This window comes from Peromyscus eremicus, chromosome 2, assembly GCF_949786415.1.
Source record: "Peromyscus eremicus chromosome 2, PerEre_H2_v1, whole genome shotgun sequence".
Classification (NCBI taxonomy): domain Eukaryota; kingdom Metazoa; phylum Chordata; class Mammalia; order Rodentia; family Cricetidae; genus Peromyscus; species Peromyscus eremicus.
In genome coordinates, this window is record NC_081417.1 from 137,288,641 (window position 1) to 137,303,729 (window position 15,089).

The window sequence follows — 15,089 nt, forward strand, 5'->3', positions numbered from 1 at the left end:
AAAAACAAAAATTACAACATACAGAAAGGGAACCTTCAGCACCAGCGTACCTATGGTCGGAGCTGGCCGCTATTAATTTGTCTGATTCTGACTCAGAGTTAGATACTGAGGATGAGATAGACCTAGAAAGGGAGGCTGCGGGGTATGAGCGTGAAAGCTATGGCCCAGGGCCCGGAGCCGAGCTATCACGACCACCGCCCTTCGCTCCTAACTCACAAGTGAGTACAGGAAGCTGCGCAGGAAGTCATCGCATTCCTCCCAAAACCTGGACTAAACTAGCAAATGCTTTCCCGGTGTTCGAGGACCCAAACACACAGGTCAGGTCTCATGAGCCTGTATCTTACAAGATGTTAAAAGATCTAGTACAAGCAGTTCAGACCTATGGCCCAACTGCCCATTATCCTCTGTCTATTTTAGACAGAATAGCTAAGGATGTTTTGACTCCGGCAGACTATCAGGAAGTTGGAAGGGCAGCTTTACCCCCTGGTACTTATCTAGAATGGAGGTCTCTGGTCACAGACCATGCCCAAATTCAGGCCCGGCGTAATGCACAAAATGGCCAGCCAGCCTGGACGGCGGATATGTTGTTGGGTCAAGGACAATGGGTAAATAACCAGATAAACTTCCCCATTGAAATTTACAATCAAGTGAAAGAGATACACGTATCCGCCTGGAAAAAACTGGTCAGAAAAGGAGAAGTGAGTGGAAACCTTACTAAGATCATTCAAGGACCAAATGAGCCTTTTGCTGATTTCGTAGCCCGGATGCTTGATGCTGCGGGAAAAATTTTTGGGGATATGGAAACAGCTCTCCCCTTAACGCAGCAACTTATTTATGAACAATGTACAAAGGAGTGCAGACGGGCTATCACGCCCTGGAAACAGAAGGGGCTTGAGGCTTGGTTGAAAGCATGTAGGGAGATAGGGGGCCCTCTCACCAATGCTGGCCTCGCTGCAGCAGTTATGACAGCTGTCAACCGAGGAAGTGGCTCTAAAGGAAAATGTTATAATTGCGGAAAGCCAGGACATCTAAAGAAAGAGTGTCGGTCTCCTTCAGGAGGAAACCAACAGAGGATGCCAGGCACCTGTCCCCGATGCAAAAAGGGAAAACATTGGGCAAATGAATGTAGATCAGTGAAAGATGTTAATGGGCAGCCCCTCCAGCCGATGTTCCCTGCGGTCTCAAAAAACGGATCACGGGGCCCGCGACCCCGGGGCCCGAAAGTGTTCGGGGCTATTCAGAACGAGGCATCGGGGGAATTCCCCCCGCCTCCCTCCAATCAGGGCAAAGAGCCACGTCAGCAGCCGCAGGGTTGGACTTGTGTGCCGCCTCCTCAATGGTACTGACTCCTTCTATGGGGGTGCAGGCCATTGATACTGATCTTATGAATCCATTAAATAAAAATGAGGTGGGCCTTATAATTGGGAGATCAGGTAGTTCCATTAGAGGATTGATGGTTTTGCCAGGTGTTATTGACCCTGATTACCAGGGGAAAATCAAGATTATGTGCTGGTCTCCCAAGGGATTGTTTTCAATTGCTCCAGGAGACCGCATAGCTCAGATGTTAGTTCTCCCCTCTCATCATTCTAGATTTCCAGCTTCTGATAGGGAACGAGGCCTTAATGGGTTTGGATCTACAGGGAAAAATGCCTTCATGCTTGCCATGGGTTTGGATCAGAGACCTACGTTAGAATTAATAATAGAGGGAAGACGATTCCTTGGATTATTGGATACAGGAGCTGACCGGAGTGTCATAAGACAGGAAGAGTGGCCCTCAAAGTGGCCACTTACTATCGCCTCCCAGTCCCTTCAAGGCTTAGGATACCAAGAAACACCTAGCATGAGTGCTAAAGAACTTACTTGGCGCTCAGAAGAACAAGACGGAAAATTTCAACCTTTTGTCGTATCCCTCCCCATTAATCTATGGGGGAGGGGTGTGCAGCAACAGATGCATTTGCAGCTTACCAATGAGTATTCCCCTGCATCACAAGCTATCATGAGGAAACAGGGATATTTTCCAGGAAAGGGGTTGGGAAGGAACCTTCAGGGAAGAAGTAGTCCAGTTCAGCCGTCATCCCATAGGTATAGAGAAGGGTTGGGTTTTTCATAGGGGCCTCTGAGGATAAGCAACGATTAAAGATACCCTGGCAAGTTGATACACCCGTTTGGACACCTCAGTGGCCCTTGTCAAAAGAGAAGCTCCAAGCGGCAAAACAATTAGTTGCAGAGCAGCTTCAGTTACATCATATTGAGCCTTCCACGTCACCGTGGAATTCTCCCATCTTTATTATTAAAAAGAAATCAGGAAAATGGAGATTGTTACATGATCTACGCTCCATAAATGCACAGATGGTTATTATGGGACCCGTACAACGAGGTCTCCCTATGCTTACAGCATTACCAAAAGGATGGCCTGTGATAACAATAGACATAAAGGATTGCTTTTTTTCTATTCCCATTCATGAAGAGGATAGACCTAGATTTGCTTTTACAGTTCCAGCCGTTAATCATGAAGCTCCTGATGAACGCTTTCAATGGCGAGTTTTACCACAAGGCATGGCTAATAGCCCGACTATGTGCCAACTTTATGTTGGCCGCGCCATTGACCCTATTCGAAGTCAGTTTCCCAATTTGAAAATTATACACTATATGGATGATCTTCTTATAACTGGAGAAAAGGTTAAGCAAGTCGAAGAATGCTTGCAAAGCCTTTTGAAAGCTTTAGCAAATGCAGAGCTTTATATTAGCCCTGAGAAGTTACAAAAGGGCATACTTGTTGATTTTCTTGGTACCCGTATTTCCCCAGATGAGATTATGCCCCAGAATATTACCTTACAAACTTCATGCCTTCATACATTGAATGATTTTCAAAAATTTTTAGGAAATGTTAATTGGCTAATGGGATATTTGAAAATTCCAAAAGGAGATCTTATGCCCCTATATAAGATATTGGAAGGTAATCCTGATTTGACCTCTCCCCGACAATTGACATTGGAAGCTCAAAATTCTATCCAAAAGATACAGGAAGCGTTAAAAACAGCTCAATTAAAAAGATTAGACTATACACAGTCATTCCAATTAGTAATCCTCCCCACAAAGGTTGTCCCTCTAGGAGTGGTTTGGCAGAATGGACCTCTTTGGTGGCTGCATGGACAAGGATTGGGATCTAAAAATGTCCACTATTATCCCGATTTAGTGGCAAGGCAGGCGTTAAATGGTCTAAAGTGGTGCCTTGAGTTTTTCGGCGAGCCACCAGCAACATTGATAGTGCCCTACACCAAAGAACAAATTGAGATTTTAACAGGTGCGACCTCATGGTGGGCTATTCTTGTGGTTAGTTTTGCAGGATATATTGATAACCATTACCCTAAACATCCTCTGTTAACATTTGCCTCGGAGGATACTGTTTATTTTCCTCGAATCACATCTCAAAATCCCATCATGAATGCCCCTGTAATTTATACTGATGGCTCAAAGACCGGCAAGGGTGCCATGTCCATCGATGGTCAGACCTACAGTTTCCAGTTTCCTACCACCTCCCCTCAGGTAGCAGAATGTCTTATTATACAAAAGGTTTTTGAGAAATATCCTAATATTTCTTTTAATTTGGTCTCTGATTCCCTATATGTTGTCAATTTACTTAAAAATTTGGAAATTGCTGCCTATATACAACCTTCTAGTATGGTGGCGCCGGTATTAAGACAGATTCAAGCCTTGATGTTACTTCGCTCTCAACCTTTTTATGTGACTCATATTCGAGCACATAGCGGGCTTCCAGGGCCAATGTCAGCCGGGAATACGTTGGCAGATGAGGCCACCCGCATAGCCATAGCTGCTTGGATTATGAGTACACCTTGTGAACAGGCACAAAAGTTCCATGATAATTTTCATGTATCTGCTAACACCTTGCGCCTGAAGTTCAATATTTCCAGGGAACAAGCTCGTAAGATTGTCAAAAACTGCCAACATTGTGTTGCCTTTCACCATCCACCGCATATAGGAGTTCTCCCCAAAGGGCTGAAACCCCTAGCCTCGTGGCAAATGGATGTTACCCACATCTCAGAGTTTGGGAAACAAAAATATGTTCACGTTTCAGTGGATACCTTTTCTGGCATTATTTTTGCCACTGCCATGACTGGTGAAACGACACGCCATGTCATTGCCCATTGTCTAGCTGCATGGGCCAGCTGGGGTAAGCCTTTGTTCTTGAGAACGGATAATGGTCCGGCTTACACTTCTTCCTCATTCCATTCCTTTTGTGCAACAATGGATGTTCAACACTCCACTGGCCTCCCTTATAATCCACAGGGACAAGGCATAGTGGAACGTGCAAATCGTACTATTAAAGAACTGCTTCAAAAACAAAAAGGGGGAATAGGGCGCACCCCTGGCGAGCGCCTCTCCTTGGCTCTTTTCACTCTTAATTTTTTAACTTTGGATGAAGCATCTAAGACCTCTGCTGATCGCCATGTGGGCGTAACACCAGTCCTTCGGGAGATGGTGTTATGGAAGGATGTGCTAACAAATAAATGGATGGGCCCTGACCCCGTATTACGTAGGTCAAGGGGATCTCTTTGTGTTTTCCCACAGAATGCAAGAGACCCGATTTGGGTGCCGACAAGACTAACACGAGGGGTACAACAACATGAGGAAGATGGAGAAGATGATGCTGACCTTCCTGAGAATTTGAAATGTTACAATTGAATTTCACCGCCTCTATTGCTGCCCTAAATCAGACGCGTGCTCATTTGACCACCTTGGGAGAATTTACTGATTTTTTGGTCACAGCTGCATCTTATGTGAAGGAATGGGCTGGGGTGTGGGCGATGGGAACAGTGGGCTTGATTGGTCTAGTCATACTGGGTTGGATCCTCTGTAGGTTGATAAAGCGCAATCGTACAGAGCGTACACTTATGCTATGGCCGCCCTGGATGCTGGCGGTTCCCCAAGTATCTGGTTGGCCCAGCTGAGGGAACTGTAGGCTGTCCTTGCACTCGGAGGGCTCTGCCCATTGCACCCGATTAGGAAGCCTATGATACTGCTCCTGCACACGGAGAGCTATGCTCATTGCACCCGTTTTGAGAGTATCATTGTTCCTCCTACTCAGCACTCGCCCATCGAGCAGGAAGCTCATCATGAGGAGACTCCTAGCTCTGGGTTGCCAAAAACAAAAAGGGGGAACTGCAGCAGTCCGCTGGCTCAAACGCCATTACAAGATGGCGCTGGTTTCCTGTTTATCCCGAATGCTAACGTGTCGCTCTCCCGCCCGATAGTACTGACCAATCAGCTTACCGCCCAAGCTCCGCCCCCAGAACCTGCATATAAGCCAGCTTGCCCCGGCGCCCGGGGCCCTCCTCCCGTACCAGCTCTCCCGAGAAGCCATAACCGAGCAGCGTTCAATAAAACCGTGATAGAGGAAGAATCTTGGAGTCGTGTCTTGCTTCCCCGCTGGTCGGGGCGCGCCGCACCCAGAGGCCTGAAACTGTCTCAGAAGCAAAAAGTTTAACTGCTTTTGATTAAAATATTGACGTGTATAAGATGTCAAAGAAGGGGCCAGAGACATGGCACAGCAGTTGGGAGCACTTGATTCTCTTGCAGAGAACCTGAGTTCAGTTCCCAGCATCCACATCGGGTAGCTCATGGCTGCTTGTTACTCCAGCTCCAGAGGATGCAATACTGTCTTTTGGCCTTGGCAAGCATTGCACACACATTTCAAACATAGACACATATACATAAATTTGTTTTTCAAAATATAAACCAAAGCCGAACAGTGGTGGCACATGCCTTTAGTCCCAGCACTTGGGAGGCGGAGGCAGAGGCAGGTGGATCTCTGTGAGTTCCAGAACAGCCTGGTCTACAGAGTAAATTCCAGGACAGCCAGGGCTGTTACACAGAGAAACCCTGTCTCGAAAAACAAAAACAAGAATAAATAAATAAAAATAAACAAGAAAACAGGACTGAAGAGATGACTTAGCTGTTAAGTGTGCTTGTTCTTAGAGAGGACTCAGGTTTGATTCCCAGCACCCACATGGTGACTCACAATTGTCTAAACTCCAGTTCCGGAGGGATCAGACCCCTCTTCTTCTGAACTCTGGGCACCAGGCAGGCTCATGGTGCACAGACATGCAGGCAAAACACTCACAAGATAAATTAATGAGGCTCGGATATAGGGCCTGCCATAGTGACTGTATTAGTTACGTTTCTATTGCTCTAATAAAGACCATGACCAAGCCCGGCGGTGGCGGCGCATGCATGCCTTTAATCCCAGCTTTCGAGGTCAGCCTGGGCTACTGAGTGAGTTCCAGGACAGGCACCAAAGCTACACAGAGAAACCCTGTCTTGAAAAACAAACAAACAAAAAAAGACCACGACCAAAAGCAACTTGCAGGGAAAGGGTTTATGTCATCTTTCATCTGTAATCCATCGGTAAGGGAAGTCAAGGCAGGAACCTAGAGGCAGAAAGGGAAGCAAAGCCATGGAAGAATGCTGCTTTCTGGCTCGCTCAGATTGTTTTCTTATACTCCCCAGCGCTACCTACCCAGGAGTGGCCCCGCCCACTGTGGGCGCGGCCCCTCCACATCAATCAAGAAAAGGCCCCGCGGGCTTTCCTGCAGGCCAATCTGATGGAGGCATTTCTCAGGTGAGGTTTCTACTTCTCAAACGACTCTAGCTTATGTCAACAAAAAACTAGCCAGAGCAGTTGACCCCCTGTCAACCTCACACGCAAGTACAGCACAAACCATAACCCTCCTTTTCTTGTTTATCTCCAGGAACTCAAGTTAACCTTTTTAAAAGATATTTATTATGTATACAGTATTCTGCTTGCATGCCAGAAGAGGGCGCCAGATCTCATAAACGCTTGTGAGCCACCATGTGGTTGCTGGGAATTGAACTTGCCCTCTCTCCAGACCTCAAGTTAATTTTGTTGTTGTTGTTTTTCAAGACAGGGTTTCTTTGTATAGCTTTGGAGCCTGTCCTGAACTTGCTCTGTAGACCAGGCTGGCCTTGAACTCACAGTTTTTTTGTTTGTCTATTTGATTGGGTTGTTTTTTTGGTTTTTGTTTTGTTTTGCCAGCCTGGTCTACAGAGCGAGTTCCAGGACAGTCAGGGCTACACAGAGAAACCTGGAAAAAAACAAAACCAAAACCAAAAAAAAAAAAAAAACGGAAAGAAAAAACAAAACAAACCCAGTACTGCTTGAGAGACTCCAAGAAGTTCAGCTGCCAGCACAAAGTACAGCTTTGGGCTCCTCTGAACCACACATAGTTCAGGTGTGCTGACGCTGAGGAACCTTTCCTTCCCAGAAGATCCTGCCTCAAGGACGCCAGTTTCTTCCTAATCACAGACGTTTTCTCAGCTCAGACAGAGGAGCACCAATTGTCTCAGTAAAACAAAGGTTTCCCTTCAGTGGTTCTCTTGTTAATCACGGCTGATTCTTCAGCCTGCTGACCAGAAACTGCTAGCACCTGAACAGCCAGTAAGAGGGACTGGACTCGCAAACCCCCCTGGGAAACATCACTGTCTGTGCTCGTAACTGCTGGGCCCCCTCTCTCCTTGAAACATCACGGATCTTTTGTTATTGTTTTTTCCGAGACAGGATTTCACTGTGTAGCTCTGGCTGTCCTGGAACTCTCGCTTTAGATGAGGCCGGCCTCAGATTCACAGAGATCCTCCAACCTCTGCCTCCCGAGTGCTGGGATCAAAGTCATGTGCTACCACTGCCCAGCTCCAATAGGGGGATTTTTACAGTTGACATTTCCCGCTTCTCAGATAACTCCAGCTTCTGTGACATCAACAGAAAACTAACCAGCACAGTGAACTCGGGTGGGTGAGGCAGGAGGATTGCCACAAGTTCAAGGTTAGTGTGATCTACATATTGAACTCAGTGTCAGTCTGGGCTACATAGTGAGACACTGTCTCAAGATGCTGAGGCAGGAGGATATCAAATTCAAGGCTAAGCCTGGGCAACTAGTGAAACTCTCAAAAGTGAAAGGTGGGGGCTGGAGAGGTGGCTCAGAGGTTAAGAGCACTGGCTGCTGGTTGCTCTTCCAGAGGTCCTGAGTTCAATTCCCAGCAACCACATGATGGCTCACAACCATCTATAATATGAGATCTGGTGCCCCCTTCTGGCCTGCAGGCCTACATGCAGACAGAACACTGTATACATAATAAATAAATACATCTTTAAAAAAAATTTAAAAAAAAAAAAAAAAGTAAAAAAAAAAGTGAAAGGTGGACTGCAGCTCTACTCAGTTGTAGAATGCTTGCCCAACACGAGGGGCCCCGGGTTCAAGTCCCAGTACTAAATAAAACCACAACAGAAAACAAGTGTGCGTCTTTTTCCTGATCACAACCTTGAAAGGCTGTGGTCCCACACCTGATGAAAGGCAGGGGCCTAAATTCTCCCCACCTTAGCCTCTCCACTCCACCGAAGCCTCCTGATTCTCAGCAAGCCAAGAATGTTTCTCCCTGCTCCTCTCCTGTGTTCTTCTGCCACCCACCCATGTCAGGGAAGACTCGGAACGGGCCTCCTCAAAGCCTTCACTCCATGTCCATGCTCTCCTGGAACTCTGCCTGGTTCCCTGTTCACCAACCACCATATGTTCAATTAGCGACCATCTCTCCCCTACTCAAATGTCAAGACCCATAAATGGCATCAGGAAAACTGTCCCAATCAGGGGTTGCCATTAGCAGAGCAGAGGGCCAGAGACCCCAGGCAACCCATAGACAGGCAGATTCTACATCTTGCACAACAGAAAAAGGACTTTATCAGAGCCTGGAATCTAACTCCATTTACAGATAAACGGGGAGGAATTTGGGTCTACACAGTACGGTGAGTTTTCTGGGAATTTTTGTTTTACTTTTTCAGACAGGCTTTTTCTATGTTTAACAGTCCTGGTTGTCCTGGAACTCACTTTGAGACTGGGCTGACCTCAAACTCACAGAGATCTGCCTGCCTCGGGATCCTGAGTGCATGGATTGTGGGCCACCACGCCCAGCTATTTCCTGGGAATCTTAACTGCTGCGTAAAGTGGAAGGAATTTGTACTTCATGCTGTTCAGAACTTTACTAATCACAACACACATCACCCCCGCAGCAATGTTCCAGCATCAGTCACACACATGTCGGTCACTCTCTTAGCAACAGACCACTATACAAATGCATGCCATCTTTTAAAAATTTATTTATTTATTTATTATGCATACAGTGTTCTGCCTGCATCCCTGAAGGCCAGAAGAGGGCACCAGATCTCATTACAGATGGTTATAAACCATCATGTGGTTGCTGGGAATTGAACTCTGGACCTCTGGAAGAACAGCCAAGTGCTCTTAACCTCTGAGCCATCTCTCCAGCCCCACATGCCATTTTTTAAAAAATGATATTTTTTTCATTTCGTATCCATTGGTTTTGCCTGTATGAGGGTGTTGGATCCCTTGGAACTGGAGTTACATATGGTTATAAGCTGCCATGTGGGTGCTGGGAATTGAACTCGGGTCCTCTAGAAGAGCAACCAGTGCTCTTAACCACTGAGCCAACTCTCTAGCCCCCATAGATGCCATTTTTATAGCATAGGACAAAATGGAAGTTGGTGCACTAGCTGAGTTTCATTTCCAGAGCATGAACAGCCCAGTAGGAAGCAGCCAGAAGGGCAGCTGAGTGTCTTACTGTGACAGGCTCCTCTGTTGCGCTCCGTCTCTACACAAGTTCAAAGCCGGGCTCCACTGCTTGTGACCCTCCAAGCAACATGACATCTCTAAGCCTCTGTCAAATGGGAGCTGCCTTACAAACTGCATGGGCATTTCCTACCTATTACCATTACCCTTTCCTGAGCAAACTTTTCTCCAGGATCCCCTTCCTAGCCAGTGAACTAGGTGCTGGGGGCACGGGGACACTGAGAAACTTGACAAGCTGCAGGAGGCCCTGAGTGAGCCCCCTTTTCCCACCTCTCAAAGACCCTACTCTTCTAGTGGGGGACATCTGAGGGTGAGGGTGGAGCAGCCAGGGCCAGCTCCATGGGCTGAAGCAGGCAGTGACTGACTCCCTGCTGGAGAAGCTAGGGCCCTGAGGCCTCTTCCAGTCTGGATCCCTCAGCCCCCTAACCTGCCAAGACCTGTCTTTCCTGTTTCCTCTCTGGGCCTTCCAAGACAACAAATCCCTGATCTCACAAGCAGATGGGAGGGCAGAGATGGGCCAGCCAGAGGACAAGGGGCCAGGCGAGTAGAAGAGTCCTGGTCAGATAGGCAGACTCTGCAGGTGGATGGGCAGGATGCAGGCTAGATGGGCAGACACGAGACATTCCAGCCACGGAGGAGAAACAAGTTGGCCGCACGCACAGAACTCTGGCTGGCAGAGGCAGGCAAGCCGGCCACTGTGGACAGCCATCTCAGCCAAGGGCTTTCGGTACCTTCGCCAGAACTCTGAATAGCTCTCTACTCTACCAGGGCCACCTTGCCACTTCTCGTGATTAACCACTGTGGAAGGTAGAGCATGCATCCCAGCAGTGTGCATCCGTCTGCAGGGTCCAGCAACCATCTCAACACTCCCTTTGTTCCAGCACAGCCTGTTTCCCCAAGGCTGAGTCACATCTAACCCAGAGAGGGACACACAGATCTGCTAGGCACAGGGATGCAGACCGCTTTGCAGAGAAGCCTGTCTCAAACCTCACACCCTATTCATATGGACCCTCACAGAGAAGAGGTGTGTGCCCACAAACTTAGGCACGGACTGCTGTACAAGCTAAGCTGCAGCAGCACACACTAACATGTACGTGGTTGGCAGACCATGGATTTCAATACATTCCCAACACTAGTTATTCTCTATGTGTCCAACCAGCCAGTTACACACATGCCTTAGAGAAGCAGAGATGAGCCCATGGTCATCCACGGGCATCACTGACGATACTGAAATGTTGCTCCAGCCTGGGTATTGATTCTGGTCCTAACTCTACCTCTCAGCCCCATATAACCCAAAGGGTCACATCCTTGCTCATGCCTGGTTTTCCTCCGACCTCTCTGGTTTGCAGTTGAGGAGTCTTCCTCCAGAAGACCCCTCAATGTCAGTGTTCAGGACTCAGGCTCCAGAAAGACTCCCTCCTCCCAGGATGCTATTCATATGGTCTCTCCTTGCTGGAAATGGTATTTGGGGGGTGGAGCTATCCCTGCCTCTCTAACACCCACACCCAGGTATCTCCTGGGTATCATGAATCTGAAATCTAAAATCCAACTCTCACCTCTTGTGCCCTGGGAGAAAAATAAACAAAAAACACACTGCCCCCAAGACTTTCCTCTTCGGTCGCACAGCCCAAGATCAAAGCTAAATTCCTCTTCACTCAACACCACCTCCACAAAGGAACTCCCTTCAGGACACAGCCTGCCTTCCCCTCCTGGGTTAAGCCCCAATACCTGCCAGGCTGCTCCCCGTCTTCTCTGCCTCCATTTCTGACCTGCTGTAGCCTAGCCTATCTTGAGCCAATTCGGAAGTCTTTCCAAAGTGTGGAGTGGTTATGACACTCCCTTACTTAAGAGCCCAGGGGCTTATCAATTCACTCACAATGACACCCAAGCTCCTTAGCCATCTCTGAAAGCTCCTTAGCCATCTCTGAAAGCTCCTGCGTGGTCTCTCCCACCAGTCACCCTCCTCTGTGCCCTTGTACCACGCACGCTAGCTCTCTGCAAGCCAGGAACGCCACTCACGCTCCTGCCCCTTGTTCCTGCCTAGACACTCTCCCCCGATCTTGTCATGGGTGCTTTCTCCTCGGGACTCAGCTCTTACCTGGGGTATTCCTGTAAGAGCTGCCCAAGATGATCCCCATCGCATTAATGAACTCCACCACCTCCTCAGCAGCTCACAGCCTCTAAGAGCTTATAACCTCTTTATTCTCAATCTCCATTCTTAGGAGAGGCCCGGCATCTACTGGGGGGGGGGGGGGGGCGGCTGTTCTCATCCCACACCGAAACGCTGAAGCAGCATTATAGGCAAAAAGGTAAGTACACATGAGCCAAGAGGCCTCTCTATGCTCACAGAGCAGACTAAACAGTCACAAACACACCCAGGTGCGGGGCAGCTCACTCCTTTCTCCATCTCCTCTTGCCCCCTACTTGAACCCAGGCTGGCCTGGGGGAGTCCGGGAGGGGGGTCCTGCAGCTTGGACAGGGAGGGGGTTCATGGCCCTCAGGCCTCAGGCAGCGCCTACAGCTATGCCTGCAATTTCCTCTCCTCATTCTTTCCCTCCTCCTTCCCAAGATTCCCGCCAAGAAGGCCTCCCCCTCACCCAGCATAGGGAGGGGAAGTGGGGGGGTGAGGGGTGGCCAGACGACTAGGCAGAGAGAAGAGGCCAGCTGCAGATCCCCCGGCACGCTTCTGTAACAGCCTTGAGCCCAGGTGGAAGCGCACGTGTGAGTCTGGGCAGGTCCAGCGGGCAAGGCAGCTAAGACGTCCCGTCCCCTGCACTTGCAGAGGCCGCGCTGGGGTCTGCAGTGTGCTGGGCCTGGCTCACCGCCCAATCCTACAATCATTAACCTTGGGTGACCACAGCAGCTGGACACACTCAGCCAGGCCACTGGGAGGAGGGGCTGAGAGAGCCTCTCTCCCAGGAGGGCCAATGAGGACGTGGGGGTGCCGGCTGACTCCACTGGGGCTAGGAAAGGGCCGGAGGGATGAAGGGGTTTGGACCCGCCCCATCACAGGAGGAGCCAGGGACGGGGGAAGTAGTTTGGAGCCTGCGCCCTACGGCCAGAGGGTTGTGGGTTCAAGTCCTGCCCATGTGGCAAAGTTCTTCAAGATCTTTATGACTCAGTTAACTTCAGCTGGAGATTTAATGACAACCACATTCTGGGGTTGGTAGGTTTAAAAGAGGAACGTCTCGGGGGGGGGGGGGGGAAGGAGGGTACCTCCGGCGCCCAGGCCTCAGGGATGTTTAGTAACTAATGATGTTGTTGTTAGTACTGGCGGGGGCGGCCCCCGTGAGCGGCCTCCCCAGCGGCTTCCTGTAGGGGAGCAGGGGCCGCCCCCTCTCCCCTTCCTCCAGGCGCTCTTCCTCCCGCCTCTCCTCCCCGCCCCGCCCCGTCCCTCCTCTTTCCTCAGAGGAAACTTTCCGCCGGCTGGTCCATCGGCGTGTCCGGCCGCACCACGGTGCGAACCGAGTAAGGCGGACGGGGCGGCCCCGCCCGGGTGTATGCAGCCACCGGGGAGACGCAACTGCCGGGGGCAGGCAGCGGGACGGACGCTGACGGGTGAGCGAGCAGGGCCGAGGCCCCTTGGGCGGAGGGGTGCAGGAGGGAGGCGGCAGGGGAGCCCGAGGGGGCACCGCCTCGTCCTTCCGTGCGCTGGGCCTCTCCTGGGGACCCCCACGAGGGGGCGGAGCGTGTGCGGCCTCTCCGCCGCTCCCCGGGATGAAGGGGCGTCTGCAGGGGAGCAAGGACTCTTTAGCAGAGCCCAGATCTGCGACCAGATGAGGGGAACTGCTCTCCCCCAGGGTGGAGCTGCCCGAGGAGTGAGCGCCCTGGGCCCTGGAGGACCTGACCTGGCTGACCTCCCAGGCTGACAGGCGAGCTGAGCCCCAGCACCATGGATGCCCCGAGGAAGGACATGGAGCTACTCAGCAACAGCCTGGCGGCCTATGCACACATCCGAGGTGAGGGCCAGGCCTGGGAGCGCGGAGCCCGTCCATCATAACCCAGGCAGCCCTCCACTCCCAGATGCTCACCCTCTCAGTCCATCCCCAGATGCCTGTCCCCTGCTGCCCTTCCGTTCTGTGCCCCAAGCTTAGACCCTGGATCTCTCCCAGATGGGACGACTCCAGCTTGTCAGGCCCCTCTCTGACCTTCGCTCCCTGCTTCCTAGCTAACCCTGAGAGCTTCGGCCTCTACTTCGTGCTGGGCGTCTGCTTCGGCCTGCTGCTGACCTTGTGCCTGCTAGTCATCAGCATCTCCTGTGCGCCTCGCTCGAGGCCCCGGGGCCCTGCTCTGCGCCGGGACCCTCGCGGCAGCACCCTAGAGCCGGAGGATGAGGATGACGAGGATGAGGACACCATGACGAGGCTGGGCCCCGATGACACACTCCCGGGCCAGGAGCTGTCTACCGAGCCCGACGGGCCCCTTAGTGTCAATGTCTTCACGTCAGCAGAAGAGCTGGAGCGCGCTCAGCGGCTGGAGGAACGTGAGCGAATCCTGCGGGAGATCTGGCGCACCGGGCAGCCAGATCTGCTGGGCACCGGCACGCTCGGGCCCGGAGCCTCGGCCACAGGCACGCTGGGCCGCATGCACTATTATTGACACACGACCCCACAGCATGGGTCCCTGCTTACTGGACATGGGATTGAACCCAGTGCTGCCCCAGGGCCTTCAAACTGCCTCTGCCCTGATTCTCCTGGTGCTATTGAGCGTGGATCGCCACCTGCTAAGCACTCTTCACTGGGCAGGTATGGGTGGGAAAAGAATGCCAGGTCCCACCTTCTCCTCCTGGTAATAATGAATGACCAATGAAAGCTAGCCTCAGTGACTCAGTGTCTCATTCAGCAGGCCCCCCGGCTCCAGCCTTGCAGGGGAGTCCCAGGGCTGTGGGTCTCACTGCTTTTACTGGTTGCATCCCCTCTGGGTGTGCATCCGGTGCATGCTTGTGCTCACCTCACAGACCAGAGAACCAGACCGAGACACGCCTCTTGCACCTGAACACAGGACAGGTATTACAGGCATTCCTCACAAGTATGTTCCTTACTAGCCAGCAGCGCTTGGACAGATGTCACCTAGTCCCCTGCCCTATGACCTGGCCTGGGATGTCACTGCAGTCACACAGGGAAGCCTAAGGCTCAGACCTTGATACTAATTCTCTTAGACTTAGTGCCTGAGCGAAGCCTGGAGTTCGCTTCTGGGCCGAGTATCATTCCGAGTGAGTGGACACAGGAGTTCCTTTGGGCAGAGGCTAATTGGGAGGAGCTGGGCCCAGAGAAGGCTGGCTCCACCCCTCTAGCGCACAGCTGGGTTCCTGAATCCAGGAGGGTCTGGGCCCCTCCACCCTGCATCCAGCACAGGGCCAGCGTCCGAAGGAGACTACCCCCGCCCCCAACCATCCGGTGGATAAAAATAGCCTTG

At 51.1% G+C, this 15,089-nt stretch overlaps 1 protein-coding gene across 2 annotated transcripts; it reads left to right on the forward strand.

The window, feature by feature from the left end:
* The first annotated feature begins 13,076 nt into the window (after positions 1-13,076).
* On the forward strand, positions 13,077-14,489 carry Eva1b (eva-1 homolog B). Of its 2 annotated transcripts, XM_059254963.1 has the most exons (3): positions 13,077-13,232; positions 13,475-13,633; positions 13,843-14,489. In XM_059254963.1, exons 2-3 carry the CDS (start codon positions 13,567-13,569, stop codon positions 14,271-14,273), a joined length of 498 nt encoding a protein of 165 aa, XP_059110946.1. In that variant the 5' UTR covers positions 13,077-13,232; positions 13,475-13,566; the 3' UTR covers positions 14,274-14,489. The 2 variants fall into 2 exon arrangements, with proteins under 2 accessions (XP_059110946.1, XP_059110947.1); XM_059254964.1 differs by lacking the exon at positions 13,077-13,232 and having other exon boundaries at positions 13,383-13,633.
* The last annotated feature ends 600 nt before the right edge of the window (positions 14,490-15,089 follow it).